Consider the following 24170-nt stretch of genomic DNA (forward strand, 5'->3'; position numbering starts at 1 on the left):
ACTGACAGTAGCACATTAGATGTACTCCAACTAGCCAACAGGTTTTACTATATCTATCCTTCAGCCTATTTCTCATATGCCCTCTTCATACAGCAAAAAACTACATAAGGATTTGCCCTTACACATCTGATAACTATAGCTCCACTAAGCTCCTAGTAGGTGTCTGAAGTCTCTAGAAGGCCTGAAGAAGAAAACATAGGTATGACCTAAACCGAACACAATAGTGTTCATCAAGTCACAAGCAAATTACAGTAGTCCTTACATTCTTATATGTGAGTCAGTACTCAAAATGCTTTGTAAAAAGAGCACGGAAGTCAGTGATCCATAAAAAAAAAAATCCAAACAATTAGATGAAATACACTCAAGAAACAAAGCGATGCTCTCTACAGCTGCCAGCAACAGATGCATAGAAATGGATTGTATTTGCAAACATCAAGGTAAAGCATGTAAACTTTGCAACACTGGGACTTTGACACGAAAATAAAACTTTTTCAGATTGACCATATGCCTGTTTATTCAGTACTATTACTAAGTCTATTCCAAATAATAGCTAAAAGAAACAAAACAAAAAAAAAAGTCTCTGGTTTCCAAATAAAGAATAGTTGTCAAAAGAGACATTTTCAAAGCCAAGGACTGTGCTTACTATGGGATTGTATCTTGTACCTAAGCAAGTTAAAATAAGTATTAGTTCCAAGCACTCTAACTGAATTTTGTAAGAAACATTTCTTTTCCTTTTTAAGTATGCACCAATAACTGAACAGAGTAATTTAAACCTCAGAAGCACTAAAGAGAAGTAATGAGTGAGATGTGCTCTAAGGCTCGCTTTTCAAACTGTGGCCTGTTAGCACAACTGTTGCATTTGACAACTCTGGTATAGTCTTACCAGATATGAACAATTCTTAGGCATATGCAAGAGATATCGAACACTCCAGAATGGTACAATGGTTACTGTTGTCAACTCCTCACCACCAAACAAAACTTTCTTCAATGAGACAGACCCCAAAAGCAAACCCACACTACTTGGTCCACATAGGAGGTCTAAAAAGTTCAGAAGCCAAAATAAATGGTGACAAACTAGTTCTTCACTCCGCAAGCTGAAGATCAATTATGTAGGAGGAAAAAGGCATCTTCAATAACCGGAGATGTTAGCTACAATTTCAACTATTTGTAAAACTGCAGCCAAACCAAGATTACCCTGAGTTTAACATGAGTCAACACTGCTGCAACATTCTTTGTGGATGGAGTGTATGCATCAGATCATCAAGCTACCTTAGAAGCCCTGTTATCCTGCTTTCCCTCTTTAATTTTGCAATAGCAGTTAGACTGATGTATTTTTTTAAGTGATCTACTAAAAGAGTACAGAGTAGTTTCTCCCCTACTGTCCATAACCATGCTTGGTACAATGTATGTAGAAATACCTATCACAAATATGACACTGTACCTTTTAATTCTTTTGGTAGCTATTGGACTTACTGGGCAGCTGTTACCAGACCTAAAGGATGTGACAGAAAAATGAAAGTAGTGCAAAAGGCCCAAATACTAAAACATAGTGTCATTTAAGCTATTCTTACTCTTGGACATGAGTCTATTCAGGGAAAGGAATTGGTTATTTTTTCAGAAACTAAAAGCCAAAGAGTGGCTCAAAACATTTCAGGATCCCAAATCAAGATGATGGACTTCAGCAGGCTTAAAAGCAGAGGAAATGGAGCAGGATGAAGTGACCTATTCAAGAAGCATCCAGGAGACATACTGTCAATGTGTTTCAAGCAGACTTGACTGCACATGATAAGATAAAATGTGCTAACACTTAAAAGGACACCTTGCTAAGCATACCTCAGGTCAGAGGCCTCCTCCTCAGCACCTCAGCAGAGGTGTGAAACCTTACATAAAGGAATGGTCAGTTTGTTAATATGAATAGGAAGGACCCAGTCTGAGATTAAACTACCTCATGCTGTTCAAAGAGCAGACTAATTATCTTCTTATGAGATCACAGTAAAACACAGCACAATGGAGGCTAAGTTATACAGCTGCACATTAACTGTGTATCATATGCATGTAGGTGGGCATACACTCATATACACTACATGTTTCTTTAGGCACTTCAAGGATGAAGCAGGCTTGCAGGCACAGGTAGACTCTTCATGTCAGCACTGGAAAAGGAACAAATCCAATTATTAAAAATTTTAAAAATTGTGACTCTCATTTTCCGTATCACGGTAATTAATTTCATGGTGTGTTCTATTTCTAGCTATCTCTTGAAACAGCCACTCATTTGTGAGTGGTTCTGCTTGTCTGTGCTGCTGTATTTTTTACTAAAAGGATGAACGAAATTTTGAAACAGAAACTTCTCAAACACTCTTAAGGCTAGAGGAAGCAAGTTTTCCCCTCAACTCAACAGACATTCCGCACAATCACAAGATCAAATGTCACACTCCCTTACCACTTGGACATCAGAAAGATCACTGTGACATTGCAGACGTCATTAGCAAGTATGCAAATTCTCTGCTCTAAATACCATCTATTATTAACTGGCTGTATTTCCTGTCTAATCAAAACCAGACTGCTATCAAGTTCCACAGGGAGAAAAAAAAACAACAAAAACAAACCAACAAAAAAACAAACCACTGACCAAAAACAAACCCACAGAAGAACTCCCTGTGCTCTGAAACATGAGATACTATAGCAAGATATTTTATTGTTAACACTAGAACAGGAACATAAGCCATTTAGCTCTCCTGTCTTTTCAACAGTTTCCGTTTCAGATATCCACTTCAAAAAGCAAAAGACCTCCTATATGTATCTTCACTCAATTACACAAGATTCCCATGGTGCAGTTGTCACGGGAGTCTCACCAGGCTGACCAATTACTTGTCTGAACATAGGCATGCCCAAATCTTGCACATGACAAACATGAGAGATGCATTTCTAGAAAAAATGATATGAATCAAAAGACCTTATAAGAGATACTCATTCATCTGCTTGTGTGTCCTTTTCATTCTCCAACTTGATGGCACTATTTAGGAGGAAATGTTTTTCTATCTCCTAGTCTTAGCCAGCCTTGTCTTCCAATCCTACTACAGCCTTTTATCAGATCACATTTTTAGCTTTCAGAGGTAACAGGAATAAAAGGAAAAGTAAAAATTCCAGATCTACAATTTGTTCAGGGTGCAGAAAAGAGGGCAAAGCACTTAAGTGTCAGATCTACCAATTGTTCTAGTCTGAATTCAATTAAACAAAAAAAAGAAAAACCTGCATCTAAACACAATCCACTTGCTCAGCATGTATCCATTAGATCTTTTCCTTAACCTGGGCAGAAACAACTCTCTCTGGAACAACCTTTGACCATTTGACTTTTACAAATGAGGCCTGATCATTAGAATAGAAGCATAAAGATTTCATTATCTGAAGCTACAGCTCTTGCTGGTTTTTTTCTTTCACTAAGAATTCCAGACCAATATACCTCCATATGACAGAAGACTTGGCACCTGGTTTTCCAGCACTGATTGGTGATTTTAAAAGCATACCAGTGGTTATACAAGACTGAGTTAGAATTAAAAGCAACCAACCAACCCCCATAAAACAAACAAAAACCCACCAAACACCAACCCAATGAAAATCCAAAATCAACCAAGTAAACAAAAACACTTCACCACAAAATTCCTCGTGTTTCTTTTTTTGAACAACTGCTACTAAAAATACAGAACAGAAATGGTAGCAGAAATTTGGGAGCATTCTTACCAACACCTTTACTTCTTTCTCTGCTGTTTAAGAAAAACAACATTAAAAAAATGAAGCTTCCACAAACCACTTGACAAGAAGCTTCTATTTTATGGCACTTTTAGAAAGATTGACTCAATATGCTGCACTGAAATAATGATTCAACATGCTGTACACAAAGTTTTCTAATCAATGTCCATGAGGAAAAAATAATTTGGTTCTTCAGACAGGTTATACACAAAGAGAAGGATGTTTGGGTTTGATCATGCAGCAGTTTATTTGAGAACTGACACTGACAACATATAAGCCATAAGCATTAATGAGACTTCTCTATTTAAAAGGCAACATTAATTGAGCAGGGAAAATTTAAAGTAGATATTTCAAGGGACGCCCTAGTGCAGTATTTTTTGTAGATTTCCCAGGAAGAATAATGCACAAAAAGGCCTAATGCAAAACATGAACTGAGATGAAAATGGAACATTTAATTCTGTCAGTCTACCCTGTTTCATCACACCTTCCACAGGACAGTAGCATATCACAGTGAAATCATTGTGCAGCAAAGGTCTAGCAATGCCGAATTTCTCAGAATTGTGCTTGCAACCCATGATTTTTTCTTACAGACCTAAGCGTTCATGGAAAAGACCATGTAGATAGCCTAATACAAAAGCTATTATTTCACAGAAGGAATTACTAGCTTCTGACAATGGGTCTAATTGACAATGATCACAACTGCATACTGCATATAAGGAACCATTTTCCTTCAGAAGTCTGGGAAATAGATTTTCTTACATGAATCAGATGTGACACGTGATGGCCAGATTCCTGCTACGAATAGCCTGACTTTCTCTTTTCTGTCTCACCAGGATAATGAGCCTAAACAATCTGTAAACTTCTTTCTTCAGCATATGTCTTTACCTTTGGCAATATCTGCTCTCTTCTATGCTGGTCAAAGTATATTCACACTTGTAAAATTTGACAAAACTAAATGGCCATATGCACACTTGCGTTATTTACTAGACTTTTGAACTCTAACCAACTCTAACGTTTTTCTTGTCCAGAAAAACGCTGAATGAACCTAAATCGCTCCTCTTGAACTCGTGTAGTGTAAATGGTAGCTACAAAATTACATCAGAAGTCTTTTGCCTAGGTGGTCCATCTTTCATAAGCAGCCTAAACTAAGATTCCCAGAATATGAAGCCACTGAGGTGCCTATAGAATTGGATCTTCACAGAGGATATGCCTTAGGTTGACTTCTGAAGGGATGTCAGGAACTATTCTTTCTTGTAAAGAAACCAGTTTCATAGTAAGCTAACCTAGCTAACAGAGGAATAATGCTGCAGTCTGCCTCCATGTCCTCTACCTTTCTTGAGTTTATCTGCTCCCTATCTGCAATTTGCTCATTATTTCCTGCCATTCTTTCTGGAAGTTTACAAACCTCCCTCACCTTAGTGTGCTATTTTTCAAGGATAGAGAGTATAAGCAAGTCAGTGCCAAGCAGAAGTTTAGTTAAAGGAAGTGAATACTACTGTACCACAGTGAAGCTCAGTTAACCAAGTAATTAAGAAGAGGCAATTTTTCTCCTTTTACATACTCCTAATACCCCTGGTTTTCCCTTTTATTCAAGAGTCCCACCAGTGCTCCAGTACTTAATTCCATTACTGTAACAATCGCCTCAACTCATCATGTTGTTTTACAAAGAGAAGAGAAGGGTCCTATACAGCGGGCTGGCAGGGAGCAGTGGCCCATGTCCTTCTGCAATCTCTCACTAACCCTTGCACTACCTCTGGAAGGAAAAAAAACATGTTTAAAATATTTGTTTACAGCTTTCTGGCAAGAAGACATAATGTTTCTGTAATTCTGAGTAGCTCAGATATGTTATGGATAAAGCCAGAACTTTATTTTCAAGGAAAAGTGTAGAACAGGGCAAGATAACTTCTCCTACTGTTTTCCTATTATCTGCAAAGAAATAAATTGCTCTGTGATAACAATATTTGAGAGACTTTTGCTGATGAGCCTAGTTGGGTCCAGACAGCTATCTATTAATTTTCTTCAAAAATGTTAAGATTTTCTCTTTTGTAAAGAGAACCAAACACAAGATTTCTCTGGTATAACAGTAACACGTTTGAAAAGGTTAACTGGAAAGGATATACATGGACTTGGTAACTGCTATGTACAGAGCATTAACACCATTCATCCTAGAAGTGGTATCATTACATAAGCATAAAATTAATTTCTAACCACATGATTGCAACATGTATGGACATGGTAGTAAGAAGACAATACTCTTGATACCATGTTTATGCATCATCTGTCAAAGACCAGCAGTAAATCCTGCAGCCCAAAGCTTATCTATAGTATTACGTTGCTTAACATGCATTTCTCAGAGATTGCACTTAACCAGTGAAGGCAGCAAATTTGAGAATATTTCATATTAGCCAGTGAGGCACTTCGGTACAAAGAAAATGATGCCCAGATTCACAAGCATGCATTCACACACTACCGAGTTCTTTTTAAAAGCCTGTTTTATAGCTTAAGCAGGTATATACAGTGAAAAAAAAAGTGAGAATGATAGGAAAAAAGGGAAAAATAGGACCAACTTAAAAAAAAAAAAACATGAACATCATCATGAGGGTAGTTCAGATTGAAAACCTCTTTTCTGTCACAATTAAATGTTTCACTTTGCAGGCTTATTGTTCTTTTCAGATTACATACCACAGCTTGCCACCAACCAGGGAAGAACTACCATCAAAGAATGAAAAAAACCAAAGGTAGTTAGTGTGTTAGCATCTTCATCCACTTAAAGAACAGAACATGACTAATATAGGCATATGCCTATACCTTTTCCCTGTCACAAGACTAGCAGAATTTTGTCTGATCAAAAGGAGTTAACCTGGATCAAAGTTGAAATAAAACTCTGAATCAGTAATAAATAACCTCCCCCTTCTCCTCTGCATTTGCATTTCTCTCAAGTAAGAGACTAAAAAAAAAAGTAAGTTATGATTATGTGAAAGTCAATTAATTACCTGTTAACTTATCAGCTGATAAACAGTCATTAAGAAACATCTGTTATGGTAGCATAGCACATCATACCAACTGTAAAAAGCACATTCTCTCTTTTCCCAGGAGTACATACTTTGCTGTAAGCATTTTCCACTACTTTTAGCACTATATTTTCTTTAGCATCTGCAATATACATTTGCTAAAAAATAAAAAAAAAAATCTAAAACTTTGCATAACTTTAAGTCTTAGCCTTCTTATTTCTTTAAATTACACTCAGCAACTGGACACTACCTTATGTAGTAAAGGAACAGAATGTACCACTTAATGTTAGCAGTATTTTACCATACAGTAACTCAGCACATTGTCCTAATAGTGATTTAGTCATACTAGGCCAAATACTGTCTGTGGAAATCAGAAAACACTCAAATGACTTCAAAAGAAGCAAGTATGTGTGAAAGCAGAAGGATGGGATAGGAAGTGATAGTTATTACACTTTGTCTTTTCTCATCAAAGTACCACACTCACTTTGGAATGATACAACCACTGTTCCACAAGCTGTTCCAGCAGTGCTGATAGCTTCTGAGGCAGGTTCCACGGCACCACCACAAACAAAACAGATTACGCTTTCAAGTATGCAAAATAAATGTCAGAATCACAGAACATCAGACGTTGGAAGGGACTTCCAGAGATTGTGAGGTCCAATCCCCCTGCCAAAGCAGGATCACCTAGGGTGGTCTACAAAAGAATGCATCCAGGTGGGTTTTGAATGCGTCCAGAGAAGGAGACTCCACAACCTCACAGGGCAGCCTGTTCCAGGGCTCTGTCACCCTCATTGTAAAGACGTTTTTCCTCATGTTGAGGTGAAACCTTCTGTGTTCAAGTTTGTACCCATTGTTTCTTGTCTTATTATGGTGCATCACTGAAAAGTGATTGGCCCTATCCACTTGACACCCACCACTCAGATATTTATAGACATTGATCAGATCCCCTCTCAGTCTTCTCAAGACTAAACAGCCCTAGATTGCTCAGTCTCTCTTCATAGGGGAGATGCTCAAGGCCCCCTAATCATCCTCATGGCTCTCCCTTGGATTCTCTCCTGCAGGTCTCTCTTGAACTGGGGAGCCGAAAACTGAACACTGTCCTCGAAATACAGTACAGGGATTAATTCCTTTTTGGTCTGAGGATCAGGATGTCATGGTCAGGGAACACCAGTTTGCAGGTACTTTCTGTCCAGATGCTTTTGATTTGCTTGGGAGGAACTTTTGGTACATTGCTGCTCTGGGTTTGCATAGTTAACAGTGCCCATCTTCTACACAGTGTTATCTCTGGGGTTGTAGAGCCCACACAGATAGATGCACTGCAAACTCTGCACAGATGCAACTATAGGTAAATATGTCAGAGAAATCCATTTTCTAAATCAGTAAAGTTTCTGAATCACTGTCAGATAATCTTCTCCAATCTAATCATGGAATAATTAATTAAAAAAATCCCAATCCCACAGAAAACAAAACAAAATACACCAAACAAAACAAAACTCACAATCCCCCAAAATCAGAGTATTTCTACAGCTTCAATCCTTCAGAAGCATCTATGGACACCACTATGGCAGCAGCAGATGCATACTGAGCTACTTACCTGTACTGGAAAACAGCTTAAGCACACTTCCAGTACACACATAAATCCCTTTCCCCTGAGCTTTGGAAAACTCTGAAAGATTCTTTGAGCTTCTGTAACTGTTAGGATTTCTGTCAAATAGAGGTCAGCATGAGCTCTGCTGTTTGCATATTGTTCCCTGGAAGTACATAAAGGTAATTAAACACTACCATAACCACACACACTCATTTACAGAATTTTCCATAACAAAATCTTCAGCAATCTAATTTTTAGTGAGTTCACTTCTAACTGCATCAAAACCAAGATTCTGTTCTTGTTCTTCAGCTGAACCATAATCCCTGTTGTGTCATATTAGTCAAGCCAAAGTTACTTGTTTCTGAGGTTAACTCAGTCAAGTGAACATGATAGCTTCTCAAAAAGGATATCAAATGGGACAAGCAAGTAAATTCCATTTTTTTTTTTCCAACCAGCAAACGCTTAAACAATTTTCTAGTTTAAGACAAGGCATTTCAACTTTTCGTGCCTACCCCAGTCTTTTTACCCTCCTGCTGCCCAGGTGAGTGCCTCTTAATGCTGTAGCTTGCAATATAAGAGACTGCTTAGCCTTCCTCTGCATGACACCTACCTCACATTGAACAGCAAAAATTGACAGGTAAACAAACAAACAAAAAAGAGTCATAGTAAGTGAGACTTCTCCATTTATCATTCTGGTTAAGACTGACCTCACTTCTACACTGCAGCTGATTTAGCACTGAAAGATTAAACATCAGGTGAAAATCAGAAGGTCAGTTAGTTAGCTGGCACACATGCAATGACTCTGACATCAAGCTTTCTATACACTTGTTTTTGACAGTCAGATACAGATCTGCATACCTGAAGAACTTCTGCTAAATTCAGTGGCATAATTCTGAGATTGGGGTAGGGGAGATCAGGAACTGACTTGAAATCAGAAGACTAAAGAAGGTCAAGGAATTAGGTCTCATTCACATAGCAAAGTCACTGATGTGACTACACCATACAGGATAAAGGACACTTAGAAGACAGTTTGATCCCCAGTGCTCTTTAAAAAGCAAGTTATTTCTGGCAACAATTTCACTGTGATATGTACTTTGGAAATACGCCTGCTTAGATACCAGGGATACAACAGTTGGGAAAAAACCCAACTAAATGAAACAACAACCCCTACACAAATAAATAAAAACAACCAAATACAGAAAAATCCCTAACACCACTGCCCACTCCAACGTCCCCCCAAAAAAACCCACAACAAAACCCCCAAAAAAACCCCAAACAACCAAAAAAGCAACCCCAAACCACAGACCTCAAAGTTTCTTTCTAGAGAAAGAGCTTGTAGCTGGCAAATTGTTCTCTTTATTCTGAAGGCTGCTTATGATTAAACCTTTGTAGAGAAGAGTTCTTTGGGGAGGGGAATCATCCCAGATTGAAAGAAAGTAAATTTTTGTGGGTTTTGATGAGAAATCCACAGATATTTTTTTTTTTTTAGTTTCTTGTTTCACCAATGCTTAACTTCTCAGACAGCATCATTAAATTTGGAACTCCACATGAAACCAGAAAACTACTTGATTGGAGCAAGCTTTTTATGTGATGGTAACTACCATAGCATGTAAGTATGTAAATATCCAGAGAACCTCCATAGGAAGCCAAAGGCCAATGTAGGAGGTGCAGCTTTTAACCCTTGACTTCCTCTGGCAGTATCAAAGGCTAGCAAGGTCTCTGGCCTCCTCTTTCTCCCAAATATCAGGGAGGTTTGATCTCTTTGTCCAAGTTTTACAGAATGTTTTGGGTCAAAAAGCTGGAGGCCAGTTCCAGGTATGTGCTAGGCAGGAAGTAAAATATGAAACCATTTTGAGGCAAGTGAATGCCCACTACCTTGCCAGAATGGCCAGTCTCTGGGACAAAAGTCAGACTGGACTCCTATCTTACTGCATCTTGCCTGTATCAAAGTCTTTTAACGTTCAACAAAGTTCTGGGTTTTCTTGGCACCCGGAGAAGAGGCTCACTGCTTCCCATTGGAGCAGAGGCATATTACTCTAAGTGAAAAAGTACGGCTGACGGATTCTTGTGCCACAGCCGATAAAGATTTCCAGGTTGCTGCCTGAGGTTAGTGGATGCAGTATTTGCTTGCCTAGCTTCTGAAAGTACGACTGCAAAGTTCAACGCTGGCCTCAGGGCTGTCTCTTGAAGAGGGCAGACCTGGACTGAGCACGGATGTTCATGCTTAAATTTAAACCTAGAAGCAAAGACCCTTTGGCGACTTTTTTCTATGAACTTTAAACCAAAGCCAGCGCCTACAATTACCGAAGTCCCCAACACGCTGCCGAGCCCAACGCCCGCTGCCCTGGGGCTTCGCCCCCTCCGCCACCGCCCCACAGGGCGTGGAGGCCGCCGTGACGCCGCCGTGGCTTCGCCGAATAGCTTCGCGTCGCCACCTCTCCCCGCCGAGGCAGGCCGGGCTGGAGCCGCGTCCCCCGCAGAGCTGCGCGGGGTCCCAGCAAACAGCCGCCCGCATCTTCCGGTCCGCGCAGTACTCACAGCCGCAAGGCGCTCCTGTTTTCCCGCCTGCCGGCGGCCCGCCCAATCTTCGGCTCATCTGCATCACACCGCTGCTCAGTCATGAATACCATCGGCTTCCCAACAATACTACACAGCCCGCCCCCGCTCAGCACTCAAAACGACGGCTCGGATAGCCCCGCCCCCGCCCTGGCAGCCCCGCTCCGGGGCGGGTCACAACGCTGCAGTCGTCTTGGGCCAGTTGTAGGTGGGGCACGATCTCGAGGTGGGAAGCCGCTGAAATCCGGTTCCGCTCGTCAGGCTCGCGCTTGGGCGCTGTCACGGGGTGGGGCAGGGAGGCCGGCGCTGGTTGCGAGGTGATTGACGGTCCCGAGTGGCGGCGCGGGGACTCTCGTTCCCTGCGTGGCCGATCTGTTAAACGCCTTAAATTATTTAGTCAGAACGTTGTCGGTTGAGAAGCTGCCTCCCGCTGATTGAACAAGGGGTGTCCTTAATGTTTCATGCGAGGGGACGGCAGATGTGGTTTCTGACGAAATCCTAACAATCTGAGGAGGGGAGGTCGCCGTGCTTGAAAGCCGGGACCCTGGGGTGAAGGCAGCCGTGTAGCCCATACGGTTTCATGGCCTAGCCTGACAGGGAGTTTGCAGGCTGGCAGTAACTCCACCGGCTGCTGTCAGCACATTCCCCCGGTGTCTGTTTGAAGCAGTCAGTAGTGCAGATACCGATGCTGCCTCCAAACAGCTGTACTAACAATAACTGTGGTGATTAGCCACCACATCTGTGGCTGTTTCAGGTGTTTTCTCTTGTTTCCTTTTTCTGCTTCATCACCCTAGGCTGGTGTGTCTGCCCAGGAAATGATCTGGTAGTGTGCAAAAAGAGTGAAGCACGGCTTTCCCCTGGTTTTTTGCTGGTGGGGCTGTTGGGGAAGTTGCACTCAGAACGTCAGAGGGCAGCATTTGGCACAAGTCATCTTGTGTGGCAGACACAACTGCAATGTGTGTATGAAAAATGTTTTCATTACTTAGTTGATACCCAAGCCAGGGTTCAGTTTGGTGAACTAGGGTTTTTAAAAAACAAAGTTGGAGTCTCTGGCTACAACAATGCAATCTAAGGAATTCCAGCCTGGGGATGAGAGTTCAAAGTAGCATCTTTAGAAAACCATCTGTTCTCATCATTCAATGTGTTAAAATATATAGTAGAATTAATGACAGAATAAATTCTTTCCCTAACTGCTGGACTGTTCACAGGGAGGGAAAGGAGAATAGGTACAGGACAGTAGGCTCAGTTAGTGAACATCAAGGTAGAAGATAGACACATACGTTTCAGATTAAAAGACATATGAAGCAAATTACCACCTCCCTGTGGTATTGTTAGGATTGCTTGATACTTACATGGTATTTTGAAGGTGCAAGAACCAAATATTAGATATTGCTGCACAAGAAAGAGATGTTAAAGGTCAAAAGTCTTGGGACTGCAATAGCTGCTTGGACACACAAATCCTGCAGAAAATGTGAGATTGCTTTGTGGTCTGAGCTAGACCAGGGTGGTTTGGTTACCTCAAGTCCAGGAAAAATGAAAGACTGTATGCCAAGCTGTACAGAAAGGAAGGCATTTAAGATGGCGGTAGTTCTGGGAGACATCATTAACTAATGTTTGTGTATTATTTAATATTAAATCCAAAGCACGTATGGAAAAGAAATGAGATGTAATTTACAGGAAAGTTTAGGTCCTGCACCTGTGAAACATTGATTGCTGTCTTATGCTCCCCTGTGGAGTGCCTGAGTAAGGTTTGGCACTGCATTGTAAGAGCCTCTCCCACCCACTTATGCCTGATGCAACCTGTAGCTCCATAGTGGCGTCCCATTTATCTAGGGGATAAGCTTTCAGTTTATTTGGGCTGTGGGTAGGGCTGGAACTGAAAGAGCCTGGGAATGTTGGGTTGGCATCCTCTGTCAGGACCCAGGACCCTTTACTGAGATGCAGCAGCCTTTGTGAGGTTTTGGGTTCACTGTGAGTTGTCACATCACTGTGTACCACCAAGACATGAACAGTATGTCTGGAATCTATAGAAAAAGTGACTGCCTACCCTTAATCTCATTTTTGGAGGCATTTTGTTATAATAGAAAGGCATCATTTGCTATTTCAGACCTATTTTTGATGCTGGTGACAGACTTATAGCTGAATAACTCTTGTGTAGTTCAACCCACTCTAGCAGAACAATACTGGTTTACAGGAGGTGAGAATCTGACTTACAAATATTTGAACAAATAAAATCAGCTGCCTTTAGAGTGCTTAGATTTTCAGCATCTGGCAGATTTAGCTACTACGGACTGGCTCCAGAGATTCATGCCTCTACCACTATGGTGCAAGAACTGGAAAGGAGTTGCTTGGTCCCTGCAGCTGAGTTTGTGTTTTAATTTCACCTGGCTCCATTATGAAGATATGCAAAGCTCTCTGTTTTAATCAATCAAGGTTTTTACTGTAGAAGAAACTTACCTTGTAATACATTGATGCCTGCAGCCTAGACACTGAAAATGAATCCATATTACTTTGTTCCATTTCATGATACAGTTAACTCTTGTCAGTGACTTGATTCTGGCAAATTGTCAGTACCTGCCTCCTTATTGCATTTTGTTACTATCTTTTACTGATAGTGGAAGTAATATGCAGTTCCTATATCTTGGGATTTCTGGAAAATTTGGGAAAAAAACTCTCTGGCCAAGCTTTGTCAAACTGTGTGGTGTAGCAGCTTCAGAGTGAGAGGACACGCTTCCAAGCGATTAAAGTCCTGAATGCTAGGGTTCTCAGTAATATGTAGTGAGGACTGTTTTACGTTAATTAAATGTGCAACTGCTCGTGTGGGTGGAATATACTTCAAAACCTAATATTTTTATGCTGTGGCAAATCTTATGCAAAAAAAAAGCACAAATGACCTTTTACTGTATAGTTACAATTTCTCATGTATACAGATAATTGTAAAGCAAGTATGTGAAGGCTAAGGAGTTGTGTGGAAATCTGGGTTGTATTTTTCTTTAACTGGTGAAGTGTAGATAAGTGAGAGAAAGAAATTACTGTACTGTGAAATTGGGGATTACTGGTTAATGCTTGCAGTGATGTCATATAAGCAAAAACAGAATCACAGAATTATTAGGTTTGGAAAAAAAAAAAAAAAAGATCATTGAGTCCAACTGTAATCCAACTACCATGACCACTAAACTATATCCTGAAGCACCACATCTACATGCTTCCTGAACACCTCCAGGAATGGTGACTCCATCACCTTCCTGGGCAGACTGTTCCAACGACTCACCATTCTTTTGGTAAAGAAATTTTTTCTAATACCAGTCTAAACTTCTCCTGGCACAACTTGGAGTCATAGAATCAACCAGGTAGGAAGAGACCTCGAAGAGTCCTCATGCAGTCCAACCGATCACCCAGCCCTAACCAATCAATTAGAACATGGCACTAAGTGCCTCATTCATTTTCTCCAGTGATGGCAACTCTGCTTCCTCCCTGGGCAGACCATTCCAATGGGCAATCACTCTCTCTGTGAAGAACTTCCTCCTAATATCCAGCCTAAACCTCCCCTGGCACAGCTTGAGACTGTGTCCCCTCATTCTGCTGCTGGTTGCTTGGGAGAAGAGACTAACCCCCTCCTGGCTACAACCTCCCCTCAGGTAGTTGTAGACAGCAATGAGGTCACCCCTGAGCCTCCTCTTCTCCAGGCTAAACCCCAGCCCCCTCAGCCTCTCCTCATAGGGCTTGTGCTCAAGGCCTCTCACCAGCTTCGTTGCTCTTCTCTGGACACGTTCCACTACCTCAACATCTCTCTTGAATTGAGGATCCCATTTCCTCTCATCCTATCATTAGTTACTTCGGAGAAAAGACCAACAGTGGCCTCACTACAACCTCCTTTCAGGTAGTCATAGAGAGCAATAAAATCTCCCCTTAGCCTTCTCTTCTCCAGACTAAACAACCCGAGTTCCCTCAGCTGATCCTGGTGTAACATGCCCTCCAAACGCCTCATCAGCCTTGTTGCTCTTCTCTGGACATGCTCTAGGACCTCAGTGTTTTTCCTTCTCTGAAGTTACTGCATTAAATTAGAGAGGGGTACAAGTTTTTATAATCAGGGCTTTTGACATTATATGTAACACAGCAAAGGATTAGATGAAGTAATAGGAAAAACTTTAATTGTAAAAATAGATTTGAAGATACATATGACATTACAGAAAAGCAGAATGGGGAGGGACTGAGTCCTCAAGCTCATTCCCTATCACAAGGAAGGGCCTGCTATTCCAGTGTCATTCATGGCAACAATCTTATCTAAGCTATTCTTAAAAGTCAGCAATATCCAGGCAATCAATTCCAGGGGAAGTCCTCTATGCTAACATGATCTTGAATCCTTCTTGCTGAAATTTAAATCCTTTGCTTCTTAATTTATTCAGTATGAAGAACAGTGAAAAACTGTCTTTCATTTTTCTTATTCTCTTTAGCCTTGGGTAAGAGGTATAAATTGTGTTTTCTGGATGTCTGTTTTTCCTATGAATTGTCTGTAACAGTTTTGGATCTTTTCTGAAGTGCATTGTTCCAGCTGGACACCAAAAGGTTTACTAAGGCTGCGTAGAGGCAAGATTAAAATATTACTTCATCAGTCCTATACACACTACCATTGTTTATATTTTGTAGTAAGTGTTTAAATGTTTTACAGCAGAGTGAGGCTGGCTCAGGTTTAATTGTTGAACCCCTGTGACCTGGTGAAGTTTTTATAAAGGACAACTGAGATATTATTCTCTAATATATTAGCAGCTGATTGTTAGATTTGACTATGACCTGCATACCCTATTTTGAATGTCACTGTTTTCTTTCAAGTTCTTCAGTTTATCAGAATAATTAAGAATCCTGTCTCGAATGACATGAGGAAAGGAAAGTTGAAGGAGTCCAGTGACACACATTGGAAAGGCCAGTATAAAAAGCAGTAGGAGTGCTATCTATGCCTAAAGATTCTTGGATAGGATATTGCTGATGAACAATAAAGACAATCTAACTGGAAATAAACAGGGCTGGAAATTGTCATAATCAACTATATTTATGTATCTCGGGGTTTTGTTTCATTACAGTCATTAGGGCTATTAATAAAGTATTTCTCATCTTATGTGGTAAGTATCACCATGCCTGAGTAGACTTTGCTGGGAAAGAACAAAGCAAGAAATAAGTACAGTGATTTCTGGCACTCTGTATACTTTGAGAACATTTCTCCTTAGTAGAGAATTCTTCTGGTCTTTGCAGGTGCAAGAAGAGATACAGCCTAATGGTACTTGAATATATTAACTTTTTGATTATGGGTCACTGTATGTGTTCAGTTTTCTATATGACACTCTACTGGAAGGATTCTGTAAGGATTCTTCTGAAAGCTACACAAGTGCCTTGGGAGTTATTAAGTGATGAAAGACCTGCTAAATAAATCCTTATATTACTCTGTAGGAAGATGATAGGAAAACAGTCATGTGTTAGTTAGCACAGAAATAGAAGCAGTAGTATGAGTCACAAACTATAAGGCATTTGGAAAGACACTGAAACAGTGAAAAAACGTGATTTCTAGAATATATGCAAGTCAGCCACAAGCCAGAATGAAATGGCTTACAGCCTGGGAGGTGCAAACTAAAAATGACCAAAAAAACATATATTAAAGAGGGATGCATCATTGGAAGAAGTTGCACAAGGAGATTGTGTACTCTGTCTTTGGAGGTTGCAAGACCCAGCTAAGCAAAGCCATACCCAATTTGATCTGATGCTCAAATTGGCAGATGATATTCCTGCCTCAAGCAGGAATGTTCAGAAACATCTGCAAGTTAGTTGGCATACTTCAAGTGTGCTCAAAATAAATGGAGTATGCATGCCAAAGTCCTTAAATAGTCCATAGAAGATAACTAGTCTCAGAACACTGTGAGTGGTGCAATTTCTTAAGCACTGAAAAAAGCAGTTTTGGTGAATGAACAGAGGTTCCTTGAGTAGATTAAGATTTTAGTAATTTTTTTGTTTGTTTATAAAAGTGTGAGATTCCTTTATAGATACATCCATAAAAAGTTGCATCTGCCTGTGGATTCCTGTTTTTTGTTTAAGGGAGCCTGGACTACTGTATTGGTTGAACTGCCCTTTGGGTGTATGAAGGAAGTAAGCCAGGCTGAAAGCTAGTTGGATATTCCTCATCAAACCTGGTGAAGCATGCCAAGGCTTTTCATTTTGCCTGAATATTGAATCAATTGGAAGAAACAGACTACTCTACAATTATGTAGTGTATCACCCAGCAGGAAAAAGGTGAGAAATTCTCACATTAAACTTCTGGGATATTAGTAATGTGATGTCAGCCTCTCTTACAGTGCACGGTAACACATTATATGTGTATTCCAACAGCACATTTACTGCCATTTTGATACCAATGACCTACACACAACTTACTGCATGGAGTCACAGAAGACACACTGCATACTGTTTGTCTTACTAATGTGTCTTATTGTAAGTTGTGCTGATCAGAACGATATGCAAAGTAGGGCTAATGGCACAACAGATAAAGTGTTCATGGCAACTTTCTCATATTCTGAAAAACTCAACTTTGTGATATGCCACTTGACACAGTCACTGTCTCCACTTAGTTAACAAGAAAAAAGCAGTCATAGCAGATTTCCAAAGCAATATTTTACCCTGGACACCTCACAGATGGCATTGTTAAAATGTTGTGATGCCTAGAGCTTCCCATTTTTAATGAAAGTACCAAATCTCTTGGCAGAGAAAAGCATTTTATCTCCATTTATAAGCATTATTTATGTATATTTATATTATTTATTTATATATATATATATTATCATATATATTGGCAAGCCAGGCAGGAAAAGATGAATAAAAATGTTACTTGTTCTACTCTTGTGGATCATCTTAGTTTGATTTCTCATCTTCTGCTTTTGAAAGTCCAAGGGTGATACCCAAGTGTAACTTCTCTGTATCAGATAACATGGACAAAAATTTCAGTCCAGGTGCACCAGTATGTTTAAGACATCAAACGTTATTTACATGTAATGTGCATGCATGTAAGTAAATACTGAATCTATGTATGACAAAGGAGTGCACATGGGTACCTCTTTGAACCAGATATGCATGTCTGCAGGCAGACTTTCATGGTGTATCTAAACATAGTGATCATTTTCCTGAAAGAAACCTTTAATCATCTGGAAGTCTCTGAAGAGCAACAGCAGAGTATGTTAAATATATAAGAAAGTGGAGGTTAGCACAACTTCTTTGAGAATAAATTGAATCTTCCATGAAAAAAATAGTGCCCAGACCTCCAGGAGCTTAGGGAAGGATTATTCTTAGCCTGAGAAGAGGAAGTGAGGGACACAAGATTTTGTGAGAGAATTAATCATGATATCATGATTACACCAGGTGGGTTTTACACCAGATGGGTTGTGAATAATAAGCTGTTCTACTCATCCGGATAGACTTACTGTTTTGTCTTACTTAGAGCTAAGAGTTATATTACTCTGGGAAAAACAAGCAAACAAACAAAAAACCCCAGAAACGACACAAAACCAAGTGTAGGTATGTCTTGCATAGCAAGGCCACAAAGAGTGAAAGCCAAATCATGGGTGCAAGTCACTGAGCAGTAAAGTCGTTGCCAATGTTTCTGGTGCTCATAATGGAGCTGCAAATATGATACATTTAGAAGATAGTAAGTATGGGCTTCTCTTTTTACCGCTACTGTTTGGATTAGACTGAGTTTAGCCTCAGCCTTACAACAGTGCATTGGATGTTTCTGAGGGATGTAATTTCAACACAGAAGTAAATTTCCTTGACAAAGAAACCTCATTCCCATCCAAAAATCTTCAGAGGGAAAACATTAATGTACAGATTTGTTCTTGTGCTTGAACGAAAACCTAAACCTCCCTGGCACAGTTTGTAACCACTTCTTCTAGTTCTGTCACTTGTCATCAAGGAGAAGAGGCTGGCCCCCTCCTCAGTCTACCATCCCTTCAGGTAGTTTTAGAGAGCAATGAGGTCTCCTCGCAGCCTCCTCTTCTCCAGATTGGACAACTCCAGCTCCCTCAGACGTTTCTCATATGTCATGTGCTCCAGGCTCTTCATAAGGCCCTCCTCTGGACATGCTCCAGCACCTCAATATCCTTACTATAGTGACAAGTCCAGAACTTTAAATCTTCCAGGTGGAGGTTGAAGTCCCTGTTGTTTTTGTCAATATTTTGAAATGGAGTATTGGAAAATGTTTTATTCTAGTGTCAGAACAACTCTATACATTCATGCTGATAAAATGCAGTCAGCACCTGTGGCCAATACTTAATACAAATATCCAATCTATTATGCATTGCTGACACTTAAGCTATAGTTCCAGAAACTTAATTTGCCTCTCAAGTGAGTTCTGCACTCTCAGGAATAACATGCTGCCATGGTGATAAACTCTGAGCTCCCCTCTTGTAAGTGTTACTAACCCACTGGATTCTGGCAAATTTGTGCTTATCCAAAATTACAGTGAGGTGAAAACAGAGGTAAGAAAAATTTTACTCATATAGTCAATGTTTGTCTTCAGCCATAAACAGATAAACAAGAGCAATCATTAATGTAGAAACATTTTTATATTTCTTATGTGGGAAGTTGTGCTTTAAGTAAACAGGAATGTATTGAAAATAGTACCTAAAAATGAAGAGTCTGCACTTCTTTTCTGAAAAGCATTTTCCTTGATTTCTCATGTGGCTTATTTTATCCAGACTGTGACAAACACAGGAAAAGCAAATTGGGTATGTCCATCTACCAGCTCATTGTGTGCAATCATGCATTCTTTTTTATTAGATTGTCTAGTACTTGTAGCCTGCTGTTCCATTTTTGCTGTTGTCAGAGGTATAGTTTCACAGCAGGGCTTTATAATTGAATTATCCTTCTTACTGAAACAGCAATTGAGTAAGCTGGTTTTCTAGAAGGCCTCCCTGTGCTGCTTGCTACTTGCCAGGCAGATTCATTATTGAGTAATCTGAGGCAACAGACTCTGTTCTTTGTAAGGGTTGATCATGTTGCTGTCAGAGCATATATGGTAGCTTTTTGTGTACTGGTTATCTAGTGGTAAATAAAAAAGTAGGCAGCTCTGTCTGCCTAGTGTTCTGGGCTGAATAAAGAGGGCAAATTTTATATTGGCCAAATCAGCAGTGGTTAAACAGCTCCAAATACCATTATGTACTCATGTCCCACACATAACTGGCAAATGAGATCAAAAGAGGCATAGAAAACCACATATGAATATTAAAAAACAAAACCAAAAATGCTCTAAGTGATTAGTTCTAGGTAAAAGCGTTTGAAAGCTCTAGTTAGCATTTCCAATTCCTTGTTCTCTGTTCAAGCTTGAACATCATCTCTGTGATATTTGAACATATCTCTGTGTTGCAAGAAAGGACATTATGAAGATATAATATTAAAAAGTCCTAATAATATTTCAAAGCAGGAAAATCAAGACCAATGGACTTATTTATACTTGTGACCGAATTAGTCATGTGAGCTGTCACCCAATAGAAAATATTTGTGCACAGCTACAAAGAATGTAATTCAGCCACACTAAGACTACATAGAGGAGCTCACTTCAAATCACTCTTTAGAGTGACTGGGCACTGACCAGTAACTAAGGACAGCAGTTGGTGAAGGATTTCCAAGTTGGTTAAGAACCTGAAGCTACTTTGAATAGCTTTTCAAAGCTGCCTTCCCTTGTTTATCTATGTTGTCTAAAATGTGCATGATTTATCCAGAACTCTTCATTGCCATGAATTCCACCTTGTGAGTCTGCAATCCAACGAGTCTAGCCTTCCAAAATCTGAAAGCCTTTTTCTCCTTAAACATTAAGCGTTGTAAAGTTTCATGTAAGACAGAACACACATTTCGTTAAGTTCCCTGTTCTAACAGGTTACATTTGTTTTGTACAAAGATCCACTTAAATATCATAGATAGTATTGGAAGACCTTACAGACCTAATTTTAAGACGAGTTCATTAGTGTACAGTGTACACATTCAAAGCCCTACTTCAGTGTAGTAGATAAGGAAGTAAAGAACAACACCCTTCTGTCCTCTGTTGCAAATTTGTCCTTCACAGTAATGCTCACTTTCCCAGCACAATCAGTAACTTGATTGAAATTGCCCTTTCTGCGTGTGCTGCCTTCTCATATATTGAGCTTCTTCCTCATGCTCTTTTCATGGATTCGTTTGTCCCAGTGCTATCATGTGTTGCTGCTCTGTTTCCCCCACGGTCAAGCACACACAGAACACTCAAAGATGTCAGGATTTACCTTATAAACACTGATCCGAAGCTCTCTGTAGGGCTGACTGGAGAGACATTACTTGACTTCCGGAAACTGTGCTGACTTTCCAAATGAAAAACGTTGTCCTCCAAGGTACTCCCTTTTCTCATCATTTTCATGTTGTTAGCTGCAGAGCTGGGTAAGTTCAGTTCTAGATCAGTCCTTCAAATCCACAGACTTTTACTGCTGTAGGAAGTGCAGTCTTGGCTCCAGTTTAGGCTAGTGTTTAAAATCAGTTAATGAGTAACACACTGATGTGACATCATAAGAGGTTTTTCTTTTTTATCTGTAGTACTTCATAAGTTCACTTGGAAATAAAAACCATCAAATCTAGGTGCACTGTGTCTCTGGAGTGTCAGTATTAATAGCAATAACTTTTTCTGTTGAATTAAAGAATGAATGTAGAACAAGAACTTTAATTCAAATGAGTTTTCATTGACAAGTTTGTATCAAAAACTGTAACATGGTCTGTCATAAATTCTGTTTTGTGAATTTTCTACCTATCTCTAATTCCCCACATCTGAATAACATAATTGTATATCTTTCAGAAGTGACTATATCCACCCATCCTGATATATCAAAGAATAATATATTATACTTCTCCACTGAAAAATTGTTGCATGTGTATGCATTGCAGTTCAGCTTAAATACAGAAAATCTTTTAATTTTCCGGGAACTAACCTTCAACTGAACAAACACAGTTTTTCTAACCATTTTTTTCCATAGGAATTGTCAAATATTAACTACAAACACAGTTTTCTGTTTGTTGAAGATGACTATAATGATTAGGTTAGTCAAGGAAATAAATGATAAGTGATAGTTCTTGAGACTGCAAGTCCTCTTGCCCCAAACTAGCACTCCAGGACCTCCAGAAATTCTGTTAAGCTTCATTTAGGGCTTTAATTTAGAGCCATGGTAATAAGCTTTTTTCTGTGAGACTGAAAAACATGTGGAATGTAGTGTTCTCTTTCTATTCTTGGCATCTATAAACAGATTGTGAAACAATACAAATGCCTTTAGACTGTTCCCAGGTTTTACTTGTAAGCTCAAAGATGTCTGGTCAAGCTATGGTGTCTTCATGTTTGAGGATTTTTTTCCCCCTGTTTTTTTTTAATGACTTGAATGCCTCTGCTTTTTTAAATATATTTTTTTTTTGTGATCAGTACTAAGCAAACTGTAAGGAAATCTATAAATGTCAGAAACAACAGGAGGAAATGTAACTATTAAAATGCAGGATTAACATCATAGCGAAGAAGCTAAGGTAGGATGAAACAGCAATTTCCTTGTCAGTGGAAATTCCTAATGTGAGGAATCTTGAAAGAAAAAAGGCAAAAAAAACCTAATAAAATACGCGCTCCTTTTTATCTTAGGTATTCCCTGTGAAATGGAATAAAATGAACACTTGTACTTAACAGTAATATTTAATCTGCTTGGAAATTGATTTGGACTTGGCTTTCCTGAGTTAAATGTTCTGAATTAAAGACTCCTTGAGTACCTATGCTATACATCTGTGGTCTTAGGCCTTGTTACTGATTCCACTTGATATTGTGTGATCATGGATTGCAAACACATGGCTGCTTACCTAGGCAAAGTCTCTGTACTTTATCCCTCATCATAAAATAAGTGATATAACCTTGAACATTTGTAAATGGTAAACAAAGAAGCTATTTTCCTCTGATAGTCTCAAGGAGAATTGGCCTTGGCCTTAGGCATGTTGTTCATATCTATGCACTTAGGATAGGGAGTCTTTTTGCTCTTTAAAGAAACAAACATACTTAAAACTGAATGGAAAACTTAAGTGAAAAAGTGAGGTTGTAAATCACAAATATGAAGTATTTATATTTAAAAACAATGTTTAGCAAAAATCTAATGAAAACACTTAATTAAAAGTAAAAATGTCACCTGTGTGCCTTCTGTGTACAAAGATACAAAGTACAGGTAGCAGTAATTTTTTCTCTAAATGGGTAATTTCAAGAATATTTTTAGAAAGAAACAACTATGACATGATTTCCAGCCTGTATAAAGAGGCTTGAATTCATGTTGCTCTTATTGGAAGAGGATCTAAGCTGTATAATCAAACTTGGGATTGCCCTATTTTGATGAAACCTTGTAGTTTATAATCAATATGCAAATTTTAAAAGCAGTCAATCTCTCCCTTTCTTTCTGATTCCTAGTATCTGTAAAATTTTCCAAGGGAGGTTTAGATAGCTGCAGAAGTTTCAGCTATAGAGATAAGTGCCAGATGCAGTACTTACTTTTCTTAGTTCAGATCTCTTAGCAGTAGTTAACAGACACCAATATCTTTTCCTGTTCTGATATGGTGGATCAGGTGTGGAGAGAAGCTGATACTTCTGATGGTGTGGCTATCTGCTGTACAAAACTTCTCCCCAGAGAATTGCTCTTCATGTTCTGAAGAAATTGGTAACTCAGCGGCTTGTATGCTTGAATACATTTTTTGACTCTGTCATTTGCTGTCTCATATGAAAACATCTCTTTCCCTTTATTTCTTTTTTCTCTTGCTGTAATCCATGTTTTTTTTCAACTCCATATGCATATTTGGCCAAGTGTGTCCTCACTTTTCTCAATTATCAAACTATGCACTTTAATTCTGACCTTTGTAACTGACACTGTTATCGCTTACCTGCTAGTGCTGTTGAAATTTTTCTGATGGGCAGAGGGGAAAAAATAGTGGTTGGTGTCCTTGAACCTCATACAATTTTATTCTTAGTCTGAAACAGCCATACTGAAAAGTTAGAATTTGTCCTGAAATTTTACAATTCTCTTTTCTTCTTGTATCCTCATGACTACTGTGATTTTTTTTTTTAATTTGTGTTTTTTCCTAAGTGAGTTACTCCAGGAATGGAAATGTTAGTTTATTTTTACTTTCTCAGTTCCTGAAATATTTCTTCTGAGGAAAAAGATGCTGGTAAATATATTAACAATGGCAGTTGTGTTGCATCTGTTTTAAGT

General features: G+C 39.3%; 1 protein-coding gene across 1 annotated transcript in view; it reads right to left on the bottom strand.

Moving 5' to 3' along the window:
- Positions 1–21313, bottom strand: part of GRAMD2B (GRAM domain containing 2B) — a 40796-nt gene extending 19483 nt beyond the window's left edge. The window contains exon 1 of the mRNA XM_054397775.1: positions 21189–21313. Coding sequence (XP_054253750.1) covers positions 21189–21313 — 125 coding nt within the window. The remainder of the gene's footprint in view (positions 1–21188) is intronic.
- Positions 21314–24170: the final 2857 nt, after the last annotated feature.

Source organism: Indicator indicator, chromosome Z, assembly GCF_027791375.1.
Source record: "Indicator indicator isolate 239-I01 chromosome Z, UM_Iind_1.1, whole genome shotgun sequence".
NCBI lineage: Eukaryota > Metazoa > Chordata > Aves > Piciformes > Indicatoridae > Indicator > Indicator indicator.